The sequence below is a fragment of the Periplaneta americana genome, chromosome 15 (genome assembly GCF_040183065.1).
Source record: "Periplaneta americana isolate PAMFEO1 chromosome 15, P.americana_PAMFEO1_priV1, whole genome shotgun sequence".
Lineage (NCBI taxonomy): Eukaryota > Metazoa > Arthropoda > Insecta > Blattodea > Blattidae > Periplaneta > Periplaneta americana.
Window position 1 is genome coordinate 130,790,510 of NC_091131.1, and position 21,960 is coordinate 130,812,469.

Below are 21,960 nucleotides of genomic sequence, written 5' to 3' on the forward strand. Positions count from 1 at the left end.
TTGAACTAGCGCTTAGCGAAATGAAGAATGGGAAAGCAACAGGAGTTGATGGAATCCCTATTGAGTTAGTGAAATGCTTGGATGAAGACAAGAAGGAAATTCTATCATTATGCAACGAAATATATGAGAAAGGCGAATGGCCTGAAGATTTTACGGAGACAATGCTACCAATACCGAAGAAAATTAATGGCAAGAAGTGTAAGGAGTTCAAAACTATCAACCTGATATCGCACTCGGCGAAGATTCTTCTGCGAATACTGAATCGACGTTTATATTCTAAGATGGAAAGACAGTTGAAAGAAGAGCAGTTTGACTTCAGAAAAGGAAAAGGTACAAGGGATGCAATTGGACTACTACGAACAATCGGCGAAAGATATATATATATATATATATATATATATATATATATATATATATATATATATTTTAAACCTTGGGGATTTAGTGAAGTGAATTTTTAATGGCAGGCAGAGTAACTATCTCATGCCCCCATGTTTTAGATTGCTACCAGTGCACTTCATTAGAACCAGGTTAGCCGTTAGCCCTGTGAACTTACAATATATTTATGTTCCCCTATTATCATAATTCAGGGTTTGTATCTAAGAAATTAGCAAGTTCTTTGTGATAGTAGAAGAGAAAGAGAGGGGGAAGGGAAGTGGTCCGTGGCCCAGAAGAATAAAGAAGTATATATAGTATTTGTGGACCTAGAAAAAGGCGTTTGACAGAGTGAATTGGAACAAACTGATGGGCATCTTGAAGAAAATAAGTTTGTATTGGAAAGACAGGAGGCTGTTCAGTAACCTAATATTGAATAACGAGTCAAAGTCAGGATAGAAGAAATGTCTGAAGGAAGTGAAGTAGGGAGAGGAGTACGACAAGGATGCTCTTTATCATCTACCCTGTTCAACATATGCTTGGAGGATTTGGTGAAGAACTATTTTCAGAACATGGGAGGGGTAAAAGTAGGAGGCAGAAGAATAAAGTGCATAAGATCTGCTGATGATATGGCATTGTTAGCAGAAGAGGAGATGATGCTAAGGGATTTGCTACTGGTGCTAAATAACAGCTGAGCAGTATGGAATGAAGGTAAATGCAGACCATGGTTGTCGCAAGAAAAATAAAGAAGGTAAAGTTGCGAATTCTAAATGAGGCAGTAGAGCAAGTGAATAGCTTCAAACACTTGCAAAATACTTAAAGCAGTAACATGTGCTGCAGCCAGGAAGCCGAGAGGAGGATAGCAATGGCAAAGGAAGTTTTTAATAGAAAAAGGACCGTCTTCTGCGGATCTCTGGAAAAAGAACTAAGGAAGTGCTTTGTGTGGAGTGTGGCATTATATGGCGCATAAGGGAAACGAATAGAAGCATTTTAAATGTGGATATGGAGAATAATGAGCGTGTAAAGTGAACAGACAGAATAGGAAATGAAGTTGTGTTGGAAAGAGTTGATGAAGAAAGAATGACGCTGAAACTGATCTGAGAGAGAAAAAGGAATTGATTGGGACACTGGCGGAGAAAAAAGGATGCACTGGAAGGAATGGTGAACGGGAGGAGAGTTCGGGGCAGAAGAAATCAGATGATAGACGACATTAAGATATGTGAATCATATGCGGAGGCTAAGAGAAAGGAAGAAAATAGGAAAGATTGGAGAATGCTGGGTTAGCAGTGAAAGATCTTCCCATGGGCAGAAAACGTATATATCTCTCTCTCTCTCTCTGTGTGTGTGTGTGTGTGTGTGTGTGTGTGGGCGTGCGCGTGCGTGCGTGTGTGATATTACGAAAGCCTACATCCCTAGTCAACATTGTGGCGATTGAATATAATACATTAATAAAAGGAAGTAGGTCAAATATAGCAAATGAATAACGATTTTCACACCCCATTACTTCATTTATAAATTACAGGGCATAACAAGATGGTTTATTTCCACAACTAATGCAAAATTCATCTTATTAATTTAAACTAAATCAAGTTAATGTCCAATTTCAAGATTTAAGTAAGCCCTGGAGTATTGTATCACTTCATGCAGACCATTTCTGTCACGTATGGAGAGAGAGAGAGAGAGCCTTCGTCCCATGCAGTCAGTGGCATGTTCGATTCTACTGTCATTCATTCCTTGGAATTCTTTTTTCTCTATTTCTTCTTTCTTCCTTCTTTTGCTTTGTTTCATTTACAGTCTTTACCGCGCTACTTATTTACTCTAAATGCTTATCCCTGGCACTTGTTCTAGCTACTTAGGGACGACACACAACGAAACAGTACGAATGTGATTATCTCAACTAGTGGTTCGCTTGTGAACCTAGTCCCTCGTCCTCAATGACGCGCAATGCCACCTTTCTGGGATTTTGAAAATATCTGTGCGCCAGCAATTGTTTGTAAGACTGTACAATGCTTTCAAAGAAGTTGTTGATTGCCACATCCAGCCGTTATTGTAGTGTACGAGGATGCAATGGAACAAACATCTGAGTGGATGTTCGCAAGAACGGCCTAACCGCCATTTCAAGAAGAAAAAAATATCGATTTTTAAGTTTACGGAGAAAAAATTGTTAATGTGAAAAAATTAACATCTGTGTATTATTTCTGTGACATTGGATATTAAACAAGTTTTGGTTGAAACTGAAGTTATGATAGTCCTCTCTTTGACTCAGATTTAAACACTTGATTTGAGTATGTTTTACTTGTAGCAGGAAAACGGTAACATCAGCCGGTAAACTGCTGCCTACAACAGCGGAAGCAGAAATGGATTGCGAAACACAAAAAAAAAAAAGAAAAAGAAAAGAGGATATAGGGAAATAAAGAAATATAGCAAGGAGAAATGAAAAAAGCAAAGATGAAATAGGCCTAAAGAATCGAGAAAGAGAGGAAACGTATAAAAGAACAAATAAATAGAAAAACAAAGGAAAAATGAAAAGAAAGTTGAAGAAACAGAGCAGTGAAGGAATATAGAAAGAAAAGAAACACTAAAGAAGAAAAGAAGAAACAGAGAAATCAAGAAATGAAGCAAGAAAATAGAAATTAAGTAATAAAGAAGAAACAGAGAATTAAAAAAATGGAGAAAGGAAAGAGGAAGGAGAAAAAGGAAGAACTGAAAAAGGAGAACATAAAAATGAAGAAACAGAAAAATGGAGAAGAAAAGATGAATAAAAAGAGGAGTAGTGAAATAGTGTGCCGTTTTAGTTTCGGCACTCTGTGTTTCTTTCTTTTTTTTTTTTTCTTCCTTATTTATGTCATTTTTCTTGTTGTTAGTTAACCCTTACTTCTCATAGATGGCATTCTATTCCGCCATTTTAGATCTCTTTCTTCCTTTTATAGATAGCTTGTTTTCTTCCCGCCATTCATGGTCTCTTACTTCTCACGTATAAGGAGCAAATTTAATTATTCACGTGACATGGCCTTTAGAATTTCATTGGCCCTATTCAAATTAATTATTAATTAGCGTCGGTTCTCCTGAGAGGGACGCTTGACGCGGTGCAGTCTGGGGTCGACGCTCGAAGAGTATGGTTGTGTGACAGCCGTGGAGAGCTGGGGGTTTTTGTTTAGCGGCTATCTGTGATGGGATCACGGATAACCTAGTCCGGGCAGGGACGTGTACTGCTGTAGTCGGGGCTCGATCGAGGATAGTGTCTTACTACATGCAGAAGCGTGGCCGAGCTGTGGTGTGGTGTGGTGTGCTGTGTGATAACGGAGACATGAGAGTTGAAGAGAGACCATTGATGTTTGGTTTTGAGACTGGCCTACCAGAGATTATAACAGGTTTTTCTACATCAGTAATTGTATGTTTCTTTTGATTGGTAGAAGTATATTTGATTTCATACAGATTAGTAGGTAATTCACGAATAAGCTGGCATTCGTCAAGTGTGTATTTTACATTGGTTGTGTTTGGTTTCGTATTAGTGCTTTCTGCCACATCCGACAAGTTTGGACTTGTCTAGCAAGTTACTTATACTTATAATCTGTGGGTATAGATGGTGTTACTATTGTGTGTAATGGTGAATGCCAGTTCAGTGACGATTAGTGGCATGCCAGTTTCGATGCATTGGTGGAGTTATCGGTGACTGTATTTCTACTGCATCCTTTCTGATCATTTTCCAATCACCGGAAGTGTTAATTAATAAATGTAAACGGATAGTTGATTATTTATGCTGAGTGTTTTCTTTTGTACCACCTCATCTATGAGACAATCGACCCTATCATACGTTTGACGGCAGGGTAAAACTTAATTGGTTAAGTATTGTTTACTTATTATTTATACCAACTATTCAAAGTAAACAGAGGCCGACCGTTGCAATAGAGAAAGAACTCAAGAGGAGTAGAGTAGGGAAGAATTCGTAACGCGACTACGGGCCGATACAGTGTCATTTCCTCAGGACTCAATTGCCGTCAGCGTATTCCGAATCTTACCGGATTGGTGGACAACAATGACGTCACGCTGCAGTGAAATAGGAACAAAACTGTTGGAAGGTTCGATGGCTATCATGGCGGCTGTACCAGTTGTTGTCCGTGCTACGCTAGCAAGATTTTGCGAAATTTCCGTACTGTCATCTCGTTCAAAGAAAGTAGAGCATAAACAATTTATTTCTTTAACCAGTAGTAATGACTGGTCCGTTGATATGTTCCCTCATAAGCCATTAACATAGGCTATTGTTTTTACGTTGTGCTCATTACAAACAACAAAGCAGAACACACCGCCTTGACACAATAGTGCACGATGTCATTCGTCTGCTAATTCCCGCCCTATACAAGAACGAATCAGATTCACTGACGGCGGCTGACGGAGACTGCCACCACCTCTGCAAGCTGATGGAACCGGTGCGACACCGATGAAGCATCAGTGACGTCATCGTTGAAATTCGGAACACCGTGATGCCATCAGATTGCTCACAGCTGAGATTCGGATTACGCTCCGTATGCCATAAGCCGTATATGCGCCATATATATTATATATACATAATATACTGCATTTTTAGCGGTCAATGACCCAAATGTATCGGAAATGAAATCAACGAACGTTTATTAATTTTAGGTTGCAAAACATGAAACATTCATATTGTATGGTTAATTTCAAACATATTCATACCAAGCGGTTTCTCTCAATTTTTCTAAATGTGCTGGACTACATACTTCCGATACAGCCGATTACAGCCTCCACAAAAATGCAGAAGGTTTTTATTGCTAGTCACATTTACTCATCGAGGAACTGTTAAATATACTCAGGGCTTTTGGTTCTATGTCTTGTGGAGTGTTTGTGTCTTGCTTCGTCATAGAATACTTATACAGTAAAAATAAAAAAACGTCGTTGTGAGTATTTAAATAAGCTATTTCTAACACTAAATGTAAAAATGTCGAGTAAGCGTGTCAATAAATATAACAAATTTTGTTCTCTCTGTGGTGTTGACTTTTAAATCATACTATAAGTAATTAGTGGACAATTTGTTAAAAGCGTACGGTAAAATGGGCCGAAACGTCTCTTAGAATGCATTTTCTCCATTCCCGTTAGGATTTTTTCCTCTGATAATCTTGGTTCGGTTAGTGACGAACATGGCGAACGATTTCACCAGGAATTTTTTTATTCTGGGAAGGCGTTGTCAGTGGAAATGGAGCCCATAAATGATAACTCATTATAGCTGAATGGTAATAAGAGCCGCCCCTTAAACGAAATGTTGAAGAAAGGCCAAAAGAAAACATCTTCAAGATGATTGAAATTTTTTTAAACATTTGTATACCACATCAGCGAATTTGCTAATGACATTAAAAAAAAATACAAAATATTTTCAAAACATGAACTAAGCTTTTTCACTGTCAGTCTCGAATTTAGGGTGGGGGGAAAATACGTAAGAATTGTATAGTTTCATTTCGGATATACTCAAACCTACAAAACATCCGCGTACCACAGTCCGAGAGCCCCTGACGCAATATACTTATTAATTATTTATTCTCTTAAAGTAGGATAAGTGATGAACTGATGGTATTCAATTATCTAAGAGACAGAAATAACTAGTAATGGTCCTCTTCTATGTGATATGAGATCGGTAACAAATTCATAATGCTGCCAGCTGCAACAATTTCAGGAGGCCTAAAAGACACAATTCATTCATCATTCATTTAGTGTTCTGCCCAAGGGCAGGTCTTTCACTGCAAACCTAGCTTTCTCCAGTCTTTCCTATTTTCTGCCTTCCTCTTCCTTTCCTCATGTGATCCAATTATTTTAATGTCGTCTATCATCTTATATCTTCTTTACCTCGAACTATTTTCCCGTTCACCATTCCTTCTAGTCCATCCTTCAGTAGGCAGTTTCTTCTCAGCCAGTGACCCAACCAATTCCTTTTCCTCTTCCCGTTCAGTTTCAGCATCATTCTTTTTTCAACACAGCTTCATTTCTTATTCTGTCTGTCCACTTCATATGTTCCATTCTTCTCCATATCCACATTTAAAATGTTTCTATTCGCTTGTCTTCACTTCGTCGTAATGTCCATGTTTCTGTCCCATACAATGCCACACTCCATACAAAGCACTTCACTAGTATCTTCCTTAATTCTTTTTCCGGAGGTCTGCAGAAGACGCTCTTTTTTTCTATTGAAAGCTTCCTTGGCCAGTGCTATCCTCCTTTTGACTTCCTGGTAGCAGCTCATGTTACTCCTTATATATAGTACATCCCAAGTATCCTATTTGAAGCTGTCCACTTGCTCTGCTGCTTCATTTAGGATTCGCAAGTTTATTTTCTGTATTTTTCTTCCTATGACCATGTTCTTCGTGTTATTTGCATTTGTTCTTCAACTCATACTGTTCACAGCTGTCATTTAGCTCCAGTAGCATATCCTTTACTATCGTTACCTTTTCTGCTAACAACGTCATAGCATCAGCAAATTAAAAGACACAAAATGGCAAAATAAATATTCAAGAATGGAAACAAAATTACAAATTTACAAATCTATTATAAAACTGATATTCAGTTATGAAGCTGAAGCAAGAACAAAATAAAAATTACTGAAATCATTGAAATAAACATACTAAGAAAAATAGTTAAAATAGTCTTTAAGCTTTGACGTCATTAGGGAGCAGTATAGGGTTCCAAGTTATAAGGGAATGGAACACTGGAAGAAGAGCAGAATGGAAGAAATGCGTTGATAGAATACCAGAAGATAGGATAGTGAAGATTGTAAGGGACAACTCTCCGAAAAAATGAAAAGGAGCCGAGGAAGACCACAAAGAGATGACTGAATTATTGTCTCTGAATGAACAGACTTGGTAGCCAATATGGAAGAAGAAGAAAAAGAAGAAGAAGATACTCTTAAGGAAAACCCTCATGTCCTTAGATTGTATGAATAATTTTTGGGGATTTTATATGACACAAATTTCAACCTTAAAGACTAACGGCATCTGGTGTTTTCATTACATAAGTTAGAACAGGTTGTCGTTGCCACGAAAAATAAAACTCATAATTAAATGTAACATCCAGTCGCGCTAGATTATGTACGATTAATCCATGAATTCTGAACATCCTCTTTCAATTTTTCCACTAGTTTCATTCTATTTCGTTATTTAATATAATTTGTAGCTTCAGAATGAATAATAATAATAATAATAATAATAATAATAATAATAATAATAATAATAATAATAATAAGCAACAAATTTCAACTTTTATTTTGTCCTTCCGTCAGTCAGTTTGCGAAGTCTAGTGTCATACTAATATTCGGGTATAGATAACATGTCGTACGTTCCCAAAATCTCTAAGAGCATAATTTGTGTTTAGAACTTTTTTCCTAATTTTTTTATGATATCAATCACGTTTTAACCCACACAAATTTTGAACTGGAGTTGAAATGAAAAGAAAGTGCCAGCAAACGAAGTGTATTAACTAAGAGGCTGTCTACCGCTGTGGAATAACGATTAACACGTCTGACCGTGAAACGAGCGAGCCTGAGCTCAATCCTGGTTAGGATAAGTTACCTGGCTGGGGGTTTTTCGAGGTTTTCCCTCAACCAGTTGAAGCATAATTGCTGGGTAAGTTTCGGCATTGGACATCCCACTCATATCGCTATCATAAATTCAAAACATCATTGTCATTACCATAGCCCTGGCTAAGTTCATAGTGCAACGTGCTGTAGGTATATGTTGAAGAGCGCGGCTGTTCGGCGACAAAATTCACAGTACAGGAATGGTAAGCTCAATCAATAAGCCACCGGCTGTAGTACAAGGATTGGAGTTTCTCCTCCGTAAAAACCTAAGTGGCCGCCAAACATTGTTAATAGGGGTGCGAAGTTAAGAAACATTCAGGCTCTACGTGATAATGGAAAATGCACTTCTGACCTCGTCGAAAACTGGGTAGACAATAATGTAAGTTTTAAATAATGTTATAAGAGTCACGTGTATTTCCGTGAAAATATTGAAATCGTTATTTTGCTTTATCTGAAATCTTTCTCTTTAAACTCTGTGCAATGAAATAATAAAATGGATATCAAGAGTTAGACAATATTGACAGAGGATTCTGAAAACTTTCGGTCCATTCAAGCCAAAACAATTTAGAAGTGACAACATAAAATACTGCTCTTCTAGTACTGCTGTTTCCCTCGTTCCACCAACACTCCACTTTCCCCTCATTTCTTCTATCACCTGCAATAGTTAAAAATTGGCTGGGGTGAAGTGTTAGGAGGTAGTACAATGCTAATATAGGGAGGATTAGGGACTAAGAGACTTGAGGCTTACCAGGTACTCGTCTGAGAATGGGACTTTGCCTTTTAAGGGCTAAGGCAGAGTGGCTCACCTGTCAGCGTTGGATTCACGAACACCTCCCAAGCCACTTGTTGGACTTGAACAATAATCGCATAAAGGACCTATGGGGCTCACAATGGGTCAAAGTAATTAAGCCTAAGTAGGCCTACATGAATCCTTCCGGGTTCGGCCCTCGAAATGCCAAGCTAATTCAACATATCAGACTATAAAAAAGGATACTACTCAACATCACCCTCTGATAGTTTTGAATTATTCACACAAGGAGGGAGAGAGACGTGGATAGATATAAAGAGCGGTGATTGGAGAAAGAAGCTAAACAACCTATTCTTTGAAGAAGGAGAAGAAGACTAAGAAAGTATAAGTACAGTGGACTCTCCTAAGTTCGACAAAACAGAATTGAAAGTTCAGTCCAATAAGGGTAGTGGGTGTGGCAGGTGAAATGAATACAAATTCTTATTGGTTAGCCATCAACGAATACAGTACTGTACTTTCATTTACTGCCCGCCCCGAGACTTGTGTGGGCGCTTCTAGTACCACAGTGGGTTTCGACAGTTCCGTTTCACAAACGGCACAATTCTCAAATAGGAAAAGAAGAGGTCATTAATTTTAAATCAGTGATCACTATGGATGTCCTAATCAATAAAATATTCTATTTTCCTTTAACAAAAGTATCACTACAAGACACAGAACCAATTCCCATTCAAATGGCAAACCCATTTCTTAGTGCCCGTATAGAGGCATGTCTAATTCTCCTTCGTAAGCAGTAGAACTATAGAATGGTCGCATTTGATTTCTGTCGAACTTAAGAGCTTCCACTGTAGTTAAAAATTGAGATTTTTTTGAAGAGAATAAAAGTCTTAGAGCCCGGGCCTTAAAAGAGAACAGGAATGTGGGGGAAAAGGATAAGAAAAGAGATAGTGATGGAGAAAAGGAATGGCAGCAAGGGAAGAGACGTAGATGACACGAGGAGATGAAGACAGAGATTAAGAAAAGGGAGAAGCAGAATGTAGGAAGGAATGAAGAAATTAGGAGTGGAGGAAAAGAAAGGACTAAAAGCAATGGGGTGAACAGAGCAAACCCAAGAACTGAGCAACTCGAATTTGAATCCCCGCTCAGTCCCTCATACTTACATTGTTTTGGGTTCAAGCGCTCTTCTTTCTAGATTTCACCAGTCTTCTCGGTGTATAGCTGTTCTGGACCATACTGCTCCTGTTGTTTCTCTGAACAGATCTGACTGACGCCGCCTCGGTCTATCCTGACCTCTCTTCCCTATTCTCGGGTTTCATACAGTTGATGCATAGGTTCATCTTGACTGTTCGAGCCTCAGCACGTGACCGCCCCATTTCTACGTCAGTTGTAGAGTTTGGACCGCTGTATTCTTCATGTCTGTCCGGGTCATCACTTCTTGGTTGCAGATTCTTTCCCTCCAGGAGACGTACGATATTATCCTCCCCACAAGGGAAGGAAGAAGGAATAGATTAAGAGGAAAGGAAAAGAGCAAGCAACACGAAGAAGAAAAAGAGGAAGGGGAAAAAGTTACAGGCCTAGTAGTGACGATGACGCTGAAGACGACGATGATAATGATGATGATGATGATGATGATGACTCTGTGTATTATGGATTAGTACTTAATATTTCTGAATTAGCACTTAGCATGATACCATACGTACCGAAGACAATATCTTCGCCAGATTCACATTTCCTTTCTTTCATATCTTGCATAATTTCCTTCTTCCTCTTGTTGATGACATAGTCCGTCATGCCATGTATTACGGTCAAGCACTTCCTACTCAACTTGCCGAGTGGGGAGAGGTTGAATATCAGATCTGAATGTTGCCAAGGCGAGAAGTTCCTTATCATGATCACATGTGACATGCTGCAAAATAAGCAAATTATGAGATGAAGAAAGCACTCTTTTCGACTGAACGTTATTGCTGTTCAAATCGAAGTTCGAATTAAAACTAGAAGGTCATTATTACACTTTAAAAAACAGAAATTTCTTAATAGGATAGTACAAATAGTCCTATAGCACGTCTCTTTAGAAGGAACTTCAGAAAGTGTAATGCGTTGATAAATTAAGCAGTAGACCCACAAAAGATGATTTTCCCGGCTTGAAATCTATAATACGTATTTCCACTCACTCGCTTCACACGGTGTCCTTTCTTATGCAGTAAATTTTAGCAGAAGAAAATGAAATGGCAACTATTGATACAACTGATGCTATTACATGGATATTTTATTCAATAATATACAGTCACGACAGAAAGTTTAGACTTAGATCTACTCTGAATTAACACATAAGAATTTAAAGATTTTTTATGCAAATGGTTGCCAATAACTATCAATTTTTATAAAGATGTGTGGAATTTTTGCAATTACTTTCTTCAACACCTCTGACGTTATTTTTCCCTTGGCCTCCAACAGGAATTATCACAGTTTATCAATAGTTTTAGGGTTCTATTTTACCATTCTGTCCATTTCGCCCTAGTCATTATAATGTAAGAATATTTATGCTTGTTTGAGGCAATACACTAGGTATGGGAGAAAATGTCGGGGAAGTTAAAGGCATTTACACAGATTTTATACTTCTAATTTCACGTTGTCTTTCGTCGATGGGAGACTGTAAGGGCTAAACAATGGATTTTACCACTCATAATCCCTCTTCTATTTCCACGTAATTTTTACATTAAATTTGGAGTTTGTTTTATGTCATTATTTTACTGTAGAAAAAAAAATTGTGCAATTATTATAATTATTACTAGGACAGCTGGATTTCTGAAATGTTATAATTTTATTTAACTAAACTAATATAAAAGATTAATCAATACAGACATCAGAGAGATAATTTGTTTTGTAACTCTGATGTCTCGTGGAAGCCACAGTCGTTTTTCGTATCCTTCTTAGGCATGGATATGCCTATGTCTATGCCTAGCGTCATCTTGACCGAAGGCATAAGAATCTCGCCATATCTTCTCTATGAATAAAATAGTCATAAAATGAAATAAAAGTATATACAAACAATCAAAGAACTGTAACTCAAAATCACACATCTTTAAATATTTTATTGTATGCTGAAGATCAAATAATTACATGTAATTAAAAAATCTAAAAAAAAAAGAGCTGTATGTATATTTATATATATGAAACAATACTCTAATATATTTCGAAATGAAAATGTATTAAAGTAAATCCAAAATAGAAAAATTTTTAAGTTACATCTTGTATAAAGGAAGCTTACATTTTAAAATAAAATTCCTTAACAAATCAGTAAGCTTAACTATCTCGTACAAGGCGAAAAAAAAATATCGAAGTTAATATTACAAAATTTCTGACACTTGTACGCTTATAGAATAATACCCATATATTCAAATCCAATTAACAAAGAAACAGATTAAAAGACTGCAACACAATAGTAATTCTAAAGTTAATGTATGAAAGTAAAATTTTGACTATTCGAAACAGGACAGAATAGATTAATGGTACCAGAAATGAAATTCCTAGGAAAAACAGAGGTACACCTTAATCGGCTATAAAATAAGTAAAAATATGACACAAAAATTATAAATTACATCATCATCATCATAGTAGGCCGATATGACCTGTTCCGTCCATATAGGAAACATTTACAATTCAACTTCTCTGAATAGGTATTCATAATTCGTATAGAAATTACATCAATTCTATAAAAAAACTCAAAACATAATATAAATTTGATACAATATATCCCAACAATGTCTGAAGATAAATTCACACGCCTAATTATCCAGTATCAATTCAAGGAAAAGAAGCACTTATCAGTCCCTTGAAACTAGTAACAGGTGGAATTCATTTGAAGACCCAAATAGAATAAGTTACTAGATTGAAACTCGTTACAGGATGTGATCACAGTAAATGCGAAATGTGCCCAAATGGTGTCAAAATACACAATTTTTTGTTTGAAAGTAAGCTTATGTTAAGTAGATTAGTGTAGTTCTTTAATCGGCGATAAAATGCCGAAATATATGTGTTTTTGCAAAATGAGAGCAAAATTACATTTTATGAGACATTTTTGTGTTCCTGTAGAAGAAATCAGAGTCTATCTAAAGGCCCCGCCACATACAGGTTCTTACATTTCTTTTTAAATAAATAGTTTGATAACCCATCCATGTTAGCTTTTATAACATAAATAGCACAGGAATGGGACCTACCTGATATCCTTTTTGTTGTTACTTATACTGCTATTTTAGGGTTTTATAATCTGTCTGGTGGTACAATATTGCCTGCCTATGCGATCTGTATGTGGTAGCTGGCACTTATAATTGAGTAACAAAATGGGTCGGGATAAAACCACATCGTATCTTTTGGCATGTTTTTTAATATTCACAATTTCACTGTAATTTTATATTGTGATCCTTTACTTACTTAAAATATTCAACAATTTTAACTGTAATATCTAGAAAAGTACCTATCTGTTAACATATTGATGAGTGATGACACAAATTCTACCACCAAACTTTATATAAAAAATGTTTCAGCCCAAAGCGCTACAAAGTGTTTAATTAATAGTTCATAGTATTTTGTTGTTTAATTCGTAAATAACTCTTGTATGCATGTAGCTCTTATCTAAATCAAATTGTTGAATTCTTTGTAAGTTGATACATATGTATGTATAGTTTTGCTGGTTGAGTGGAACAGAAGGCCTTACGGCCTTAACTCTGCCAGCTAAAATAAATTATTATTATTATTATTATTATTATTATTATTATTATTAAAAATGCTAATTCCAACAATAAAAGAGCTTTAGAATGTTAAATTTGATTTCTAAAATCCTAAATTTTTAATTTCAAGTTGCTAAAATCTACCATCGCTAATGATGATGATGATGATGATGATGATTATTATTATTATTGTTATTGTTATTATTATTATTGTTATTATTATTATTATTATTATTATTATTCATTCTGTGACAGTTCATATACAGATTGTAACTAAAATATATGTCAAAAATTTAATGGCATAATCCTTTTATACAGGGGATGAAAAATATTAAATGAACATTGGAAGGGTAAAGCTTTACTTTCTTGTTATACCTCTTATACAACTCTGATTACATTGTATGATGCCGTATACATTGTCAAATAAAAATACTATACCACATTGATATGTCAGGAAGTGCTCAAAATTCAACGTGATCAGATTGTGAATTTTCACAATCACTATATATGGGCAGACGAGAATCCTAAAGCACGTAATCAACAAGGATTCTCTGTCAATGTCTGGGCTCGAATTGTTGCTGACGCTACAGTGAGACATCACGTTCTTGCATACAGGTTCAACGGAGAAAGATGAAAAGTGTCCTTAGAGTAGTCTACATCTTACCTGTTTTGTTACATCATGTGTGCCGTTAGCAATACGACGAAGCACGTACTTCACGCATGATGGAGCTCCTGTTTATTTCAGTGCCAATGTTGGACGACTTCTAAATCAAAGGTTCCGTGAGAGATAGATAGAGTGGGCCAAGTATATGGCCTCCGCGCTCTCCGGACCTAAACCCACAGGACTTGTACTATTTGTGGATCAATTTAAAAGAGTTTGTGTATGGCACTCGGTGCAAGGTGAAGAGAGCCTTCGAGCCCCAATATTGGAAGGCTGCAATACAATACGACAATCTCCAGGATACATCAGTGCATTCGAGATTCAATATGATGACAGATTGATGCATGTATCCGTGCTAACGAAGGCCATTTTGAGAACTTTCTGTGAAACAGACTTCTATATGGTATGCTATTTTTAAGTCATAATGTTCATCATCATACAATATAAGCACAATTGTAGAAAAAGGGCTTTAACAAGGAAATAAAGTGCTTCCAGACCAATGTTCATATAAAATTTTTAAATCCTATATAAGAGAGGAATATGCCTCTAAAGTTCTCACATAAATTTTAGTTACACCTTATATATTCTTATCTACATTCTTTTTCAAGACTATTATTTCTAAAATTGCACCACCAGAAGACTTAAAAAAATTATAACCATAAATAATTTTTACTGCTTTCCATTTATACTTGGTGAGAAAGTAAAATAGTTGTGAAATTCGATTTAATTACCTATCCTTGAATACAAAACTTGATGTAGCTGAAATCAGTTTTAACTTTCTATGATTATCGTAAATATAGGAAAATATTATGTGTTAGGGTAATAAAGATATTAAAGATAGAATTTCAAAATATTAAAATTTGATAGATCTACAACAATATGAAACTTCGAGTTAGCTGTTAATATATGAACAGAAATTATATAATAACAAGATCTGGACTTAGAGCTAACATTTTCTTAAATATATTAATAGAAGGTTACCTGAGAATTACAAGGTTTCCGAGTTTATATTTTGTTAAAGATGCTTAATAACGAGCGCTCCGTTAATAATCAACACCAGCCTACTCTCTTCAGTTGACAATGTTAATAGTCACCATAGGCGGAGTTATGAGGGGTATGGGGGCCACTGCGCCCCCAAACTGGATCTGAACTCTTTTTTTATATTAACGTTAGAAAATATTGAATTCAAAAGACCTTTTTTGTTTTTGTTTAGAATTAAGTTTCTGTGCTTAAATTGGTGAATTAATGTCTTCAGATCATATCTGTACTATAATAGGCCTATTTATTTCCAATTTCTGAATGTATAAGAATTTCTATACTTATTTGAGGAATGGAAGCACTGTAAATTTTCTTTTGTAACAGCCTGTACTCATGTGTTAGAAGTCTGCAGGCGTTCAGACCGCCACTTGGGGAAATATGAATAACAACAATGCAGAAAAAAGAAAAGTGATCCCGGTATAATGTGTAAACTTAAAGACGAGATTAAATAAAATAATTAGAGTTTATATTTCATATGATATTTTCACGAAGGTAAACTTCGATATAAAAAAGTTTCTGGTAGCACTATTACGTAGTTTTATAGATGTATGCATGTGTTTCTGTATGAGAGAGAAATAGAGGGAGATTGTTTTAAATTATCCCCTATTATAATTTGTAGTAGACCTACAATTCAAGTCCTATAGGCTACAATTTGGTTCGAAACATCGCGGATGTATATGTAACATTGTAAGAAACATGCCCTCGAAAATACCTTTAAATAATCATAAAATAATCATTGCTGCGCCCGAGCACGAGGTTCTGCTCTTTCGGACTGCAATGCCTAATGTAGCTCAAGTGTAAAGTATTAAATAAATAAATTCAAATTCAAATATTCCGATATATTGCACCACGGTCAAGCTATAACGGGAGGAGGAGGTAAATGATGTTCCCCTTAACCCCGTTATGAGGATTCTATTCTTTTGCTTCCCCCCCCCCCCAAGGAAACCCTTCTCTCTCCGCCTATGCTATGACCACTGGCTCAAAAGTCTGGAAGTTTGTATGAATTGTGATGCTTAGTCCTATATACTTGAAAAAAGGAATTAGTTATTTTTCTTCTAAGTAGGCCTATTCTTTAACAGATGATGAAATAATCAATATAGCCAAAACTTAAAGAAATAATGTATCACCTGGTTCTGATAATATAAGTGTTAAAATACTTAAGATGATTATAAATTATATTGTCAAACCTCTAATTCATACTTTTAATTTATGTTCTCTAAATGGTCAATTCCCAAATAAATTTAAAATGTAATTGTGAAACCTATTTTTTAAAACAGGAGACAAAAAGAATATGAACAATTATAAACCAATATCATTATTTTCATGTATTTCAAAATGACTAGAAAATGTATTAAAGTTCGATGAATGAATTATCTTGATAAACATAATATATTAAGTGATAATCAATTTGGTTTTCGAAAAAAATTCAGTACAGATAATGCAAAATATCAAGTTACTAAAAAATTGTCAGAGAATTTGATCACGGTAACAAATGTATTGATATTTTCCTGGAGATAAGAAAAGGATTTGATACAGTGAAACATGATATCTTAATCGTGAAATTAGACTTATTAGGACTGCTTAATCGTATCTCAACGACAGAATTCAAATAACAAAGATTGACAATTATTCAAGTGAACCTTCAATTATTAATATAGGTGTTCCCCAAGGCACAGTTCTTGGCCTTATTTTATTTTTACCAAATATTAACGACTTAATAAAAATTGACTTACAACAATACAATGGTGTTCATTATTCTTATGCAGATGAAACAATTTTACTTTTTGGTAGAAAAACTTGGTATGATATATATATATATATATATATATATATATATATATATAATTCAAATAATGGACTTCAATTGATAAAAATGATTTGACATAAATTATCTTTCTATCAACGAAAATAAAACCACAATTATTCCATTTTCATTATCTAAAAAACGTAACAAACGTTCTACATCTACATTAAGTATTAAATTACATAACTCTGATTGTTATCTTATACAATGTAAATGTCCGATTATTAAGGAGTCCTCTGAATTTAAATATTTAGGCATAATTTTAGAGAGTCAATAAAATAGAATCAACACATTCATTACCTTTGTAATAAATTATGTAAAATAATATATGTTTTATTGAGGAATAACTTGTCAATAAATTTATTACGCACAATATACTTAACTTTACTTCAATCGGTAATTATGTATGGAATTACAGGTTGAGGTGGCTTATTTAAAACCAATTTTAATCCACTTAATTTATTACAGAAGAAATTAATTAAAATATGTGTTCATAAACCTATTCATTTTCCTTCTCAAAAATTGTTTTTAGGTTTTAATGTTTTTAAAATAAAATAAGTTCATTATATTGTGTTAATAAAATTCATACATGAAAATCGAAATAATTTTGAATTGTATTCTCATAGTTATGAAACAAAAGGTATGAATACTTTAAGATTGTTGGAACAAAAATGCAACACTACTACAGTATTCAATCATAGTAGTAATTTAGGCCCAAGAATATACAACAAATTTATATTTAAATATCCTAATCTTGTCAATTCTAATAGTTCTAGTATAAATTTAAAAAGTTATGTATGGATTTTATAACTAATGAAAAATTGTAAATTTATATTTCTATATTCATATTGTGTAGTAGTGTAGGCGACTGGAACACGTGAATGATTCACATCTACATCACATGAAAAATCTAGAAGAGGAGAAGAAAACATCTCTCACGCGCCTGAAGATTGCTCCTCAAACTAAAGGAAAACATCTCAGAGAAAACAATCATTCCAGTCATGGTGCCAGCTCCCACATAAAGGCAAAGGTATTTGTACATTTGAAGAATGCCCCAAAGCAAACTCCTGGATCTCTTCTAAAAAGTGTCTTTCGTCCTCGGAATACATCAATACCATCAAGATGTCTTGCAACGTCACCGCAGTGAGATCTGTCCCTGACAGAACCTTCAGTACTACCCGTTGTCGCCATCCCGGCTGCAGCGAGACTGAAACACTTGGCCACGTACTGGAGTTCTGTAAGAAGGGAGAGCTACTGCATAACAACAGACACCATCGTGCCCGTACAGCAATTTCCAGCGTACTAAGAAACAGAGGTTGGGAAGTACAGAGGAGATTTATTGTGTGTCTGAAGATGCATCTCATAGAAGAGTCGATACAATTGCCATCAATAGAAGAACCCAGAAAGCGATGGTCTTAGACCATACGATTTGCTTTGAACGAGACACGAATCAAGCACTGCAGATAAATGATGACAAGCGAGCTAAATATATACCTTGTCTTCCATACCTCAGTGAAAAATATGGAATTTCGCTTTACAACTGGGATGTTGCTGGCTTACTATTTAGAGCGAGGGGTTGTTTACCAAAATTTACATGTAAAATCCTTAAATCCTTTAAAATTCCCTTTTATGAGGTTCAGAAGATTGTAATGGAAATTCTGAAGGCCTCTCTTCAAATTTTACATTATCATCCATATGTTAACACGTAAATTTTTGTTTTAACGTACAAATCAAATCAGTATTTTGCTCGTTTCATTTCCCTTTATCTTTTATATTTTGTTAATTCCGGATCCCAGTGGTCAACCTCACTTGAGGACGGATGATTTGAAATCTTAGTAGTAGAAGACAATATAGAATATATAAGTTATAGATAATACAGACAATATTTACAATATGTACAATATGAATAGTGTTGTATATATTTACAAGATGAATACGTAAAAGTTTGTATCTTAAGATATTAGGCTATTAGGCTTAGATATTTATTCTCAATTGCTATCATGCATGCAGTCATTACAGTGAAGCACAATGTGTCTCTTACATAGGCCTAAACAAGTATTTTTTCACTTGAGCGGCTGCATTTTGTACATTTTTCCATGAATCTCTTAAAAAATGGATTTTTGTAATTTATTTAACGGATATCAATCCGTACCTTATGTGACACAAGACTGCAAAAAATTCGGATTGTGTGCTTAGATATGCGGTAGAGGGCATTATTCCCTACTGTTCGTTTGAACTCAAGAACTGAATTTGTCGACGATGTATTTTACCACGGAAATGCTGTTCAGTATTACATTTTTTGTTCCCTCTTATTTTCGAATTACACAGTTCGTATTCTATCATATCGCCGTTAGAAGAAAAATAATTAGGACCGAATTCCTCAACATGTTGCTGTATTGTTTTACATTTTAATTTGTAGTTCCACTTATATATTCGAACTCTCCAGTACCACTAGAGTATGAGACACGGAAGAACTTTCACTTGAGGTTGAAGACAGCAGCACAATGTTTGATTGCAAACGTCAACAGACTATGCAAAGTGAGGGGGGGGGTAGTTTGTAGCTTACGACGTCGCTGTGTATGGTCCTATCATTCTGTATTTAGTGATTAAGAACCCCTAAGCCTGGTTATGAGTCTAGAACATGCGAGATAAGCCGTAGATATGACAGTTTTTGTAATGATAAATTGCGAATGTACTAAAAAATGCTTATCTTTCCAAATACGATGTTGAAAGCGTTACCCATTTGCTGCAAGGCAGGTGTTGCAGTGTCTAAACACATATTTTTGATTCACACGTTGCAGCTCTGCTTCCGAAGTGTTGACTATTTCTTCTCTTTTCAGTAATTTTGTAGCATTATGTGCTGATATACGGCTGACCTCAACTTGTTGTGCTAACTTCGTGAGGGATTTTCGCAGAGATTGATCTAATCGAACATCGATATCATCCAAATTTTCGTCTTCGTCTTCGTCTTCGTCTTCGTTTCTTGTCTAATGCAGATCCCGCAGTCTTGACTTTATTCACCATTTTATGACGTAGTCCTTTCAGGTGGATCGAACCTAGGATAACGTTCTTGAAATTCACTACGACACTGAGAAAGGGATTCGTATTTTTTAAAGCCACGGCAAATTAAAATTTCATTCTCTGTATTAAATCTCTGAATCATGACTCAAGCAACATACAGAGAAATGAAACTCAACACTGCACACAATAATAGTCAACTGCCTTATCAGTGAATGCGTGTCCTTGAATAGCAGTGCGTGTAGTTATTTACTGCCGACTCTGGTCCCGTACTCTAGCATGGAAAGATAAAATGTATGCAATTTATGTGTATGTATATATATAAAATATACTAAATAATTAGTTAAGTTCCGTATTAGGGGTTAAATTCATAAGACAGTTGCAATATAATGCAATATAAACCTAGAGGACATCGTCGACCAGGAAGACCGTTAAGAAGACTGCTAGATGGGGCCGAAACAGGTCTACAGAGGCCTAATTCGTGAAGGATGATGATGATGATGATGAGTTGCAATATATCACAGAAACACAATTCAGATATTAGCAAGAAAAGCGTGGAGAACAAGAAATTTCCTTAGTAAGAAGAACAGAAGAAGCAGTGTTTCTACTGAACTTCACGATATTGGTGTGAAGTTAGTTTTAAAAATTTTAAGACCAACATTTTACTACATAATAGCACTAAGGATGGAAACCTAAATGAGGAAATTGTAGGCTGTTCTTCATCGAACTAAGAGAAGACATTATATGGATACTTTAAAAATGACAGTACAACCATACACAGTGCCAATTTCAGTGTATATTGAAATCTATGTTGATCTGATACTAAGCCGTAATTTGTGGTCACCGAGTTCCTCCGATCTTAACTCGCGTCATTTTTATTTGTGGGATAGCTATCTTAAAGACACGGCAAGCTACAATAACTGGAAAAGAATTTTAAAAAATCAGAATAACTTCACGCGATGGACTGCAGAGTGTCAATAAGATGATAAACACCGGTGTAGCTCAGTCGGTAGAGGAGCTTATCTACTGATCCGGAGCGGCGCTCGGGCGTTGGTTCGATTTCCGCTTGGGCTGATTACCTGGTGGGATTTTTTCCGAGGTTTTCTTTAACAGTAATGCGAATGTAGGTAATCTATGGCGAATCCTCGGGCCCTTCTCGCCAAATACTATCTCGCTATGACCAATTCTATCGAGCTAAATAACCTCGTAGTTGGTACAGTGTCGTTAAATAACCAACTTATAATATGTTTTGTGTGCCATTTTCATTTTAATATGTGTGTTCTTTTAGAGAGTAGTTGGATATAATCATAGGCGGGGGGGGGGGGGTGAAACCTACAAAGTAGGACTTGTTTTAGGTACAAAGCACGTACGGTCAGAAGACCCGTGCATTGGATTTTAGAGAAAACTATGATAATATAAAAACCTTTATGTATAATATTAGGCCTACTCAATAAATCCATCTATCTATCTATTTAAATAACCAACTTAAAAAATATGAAAAATTTCAAGTACTGCTCTAGTAATCGGAGCCGTTTGATGACTTTTATTCTCACCGGAACTGATTGTTCACATGCCAACATCTTTAGCTGTTCGTATCCACTCACAGAGGAGCCAAATTTCGACAGTATACCCGATATAAAGGATACGGTAGGATGATATAGATATCTGAACTATAATGCTATTAAAATAAAACGCTTATATGAAGAGGAGAATTCAAATGAAGATTGTATTTGAAAATTCAATATACTTACCCTCTCACAGATTTGGCATACTCTGAACTGTCATCTTTCTGAGCATTAACACTCACACCCATCGCAGATTCTGTAACAGAAGACGACATTTGTAACATTCTTCTTCATATCGAAAACGAGAGATGTTCACTGTATTATAAAGAATTATCGAAAAAGAATGTCACACTTTGGAAATTGAATGATGCTTTAAAATATACAGAGAAGATGAAAGGTTTTCGGTTGACTCACTCAGTTTGTTCCAATGTACTTTTCGTTTGTATGTCTC

General features: G+C 35.5%; 1 protein-coding gene across 12 annotated transcripts in view; it reads right to left on the bottom strand.

Moving 5' to 3' along the window:
* LOC138715332 (cytochrome P450 4C1-like) overlaps positions 1-21,960 on the bottom strand; it is a 193,411-nt gene that overhangs the window by 29,975 nt on the left and 141,476 nt on the right. For all 12 annotated transcript variants that reach the window (XM_069848126.1, XM_069848130.1, XM_069848129.1 and 9 more), the window contains 2 exons: positions 21,696-21,765; positions 10,397-10,602 (listed from right to left, as the gene is read on the bottom strand). In XM_069848126.1, the coding sequence (XP_069704227.1) occupies positions 10,397-10,602; positions 21,696-21,765 (276 nt within the window). The remainder of the gene's footprint in view (positions 1-10,396; positions 10,603-21,695; positions 21,766-21,960) is intronic.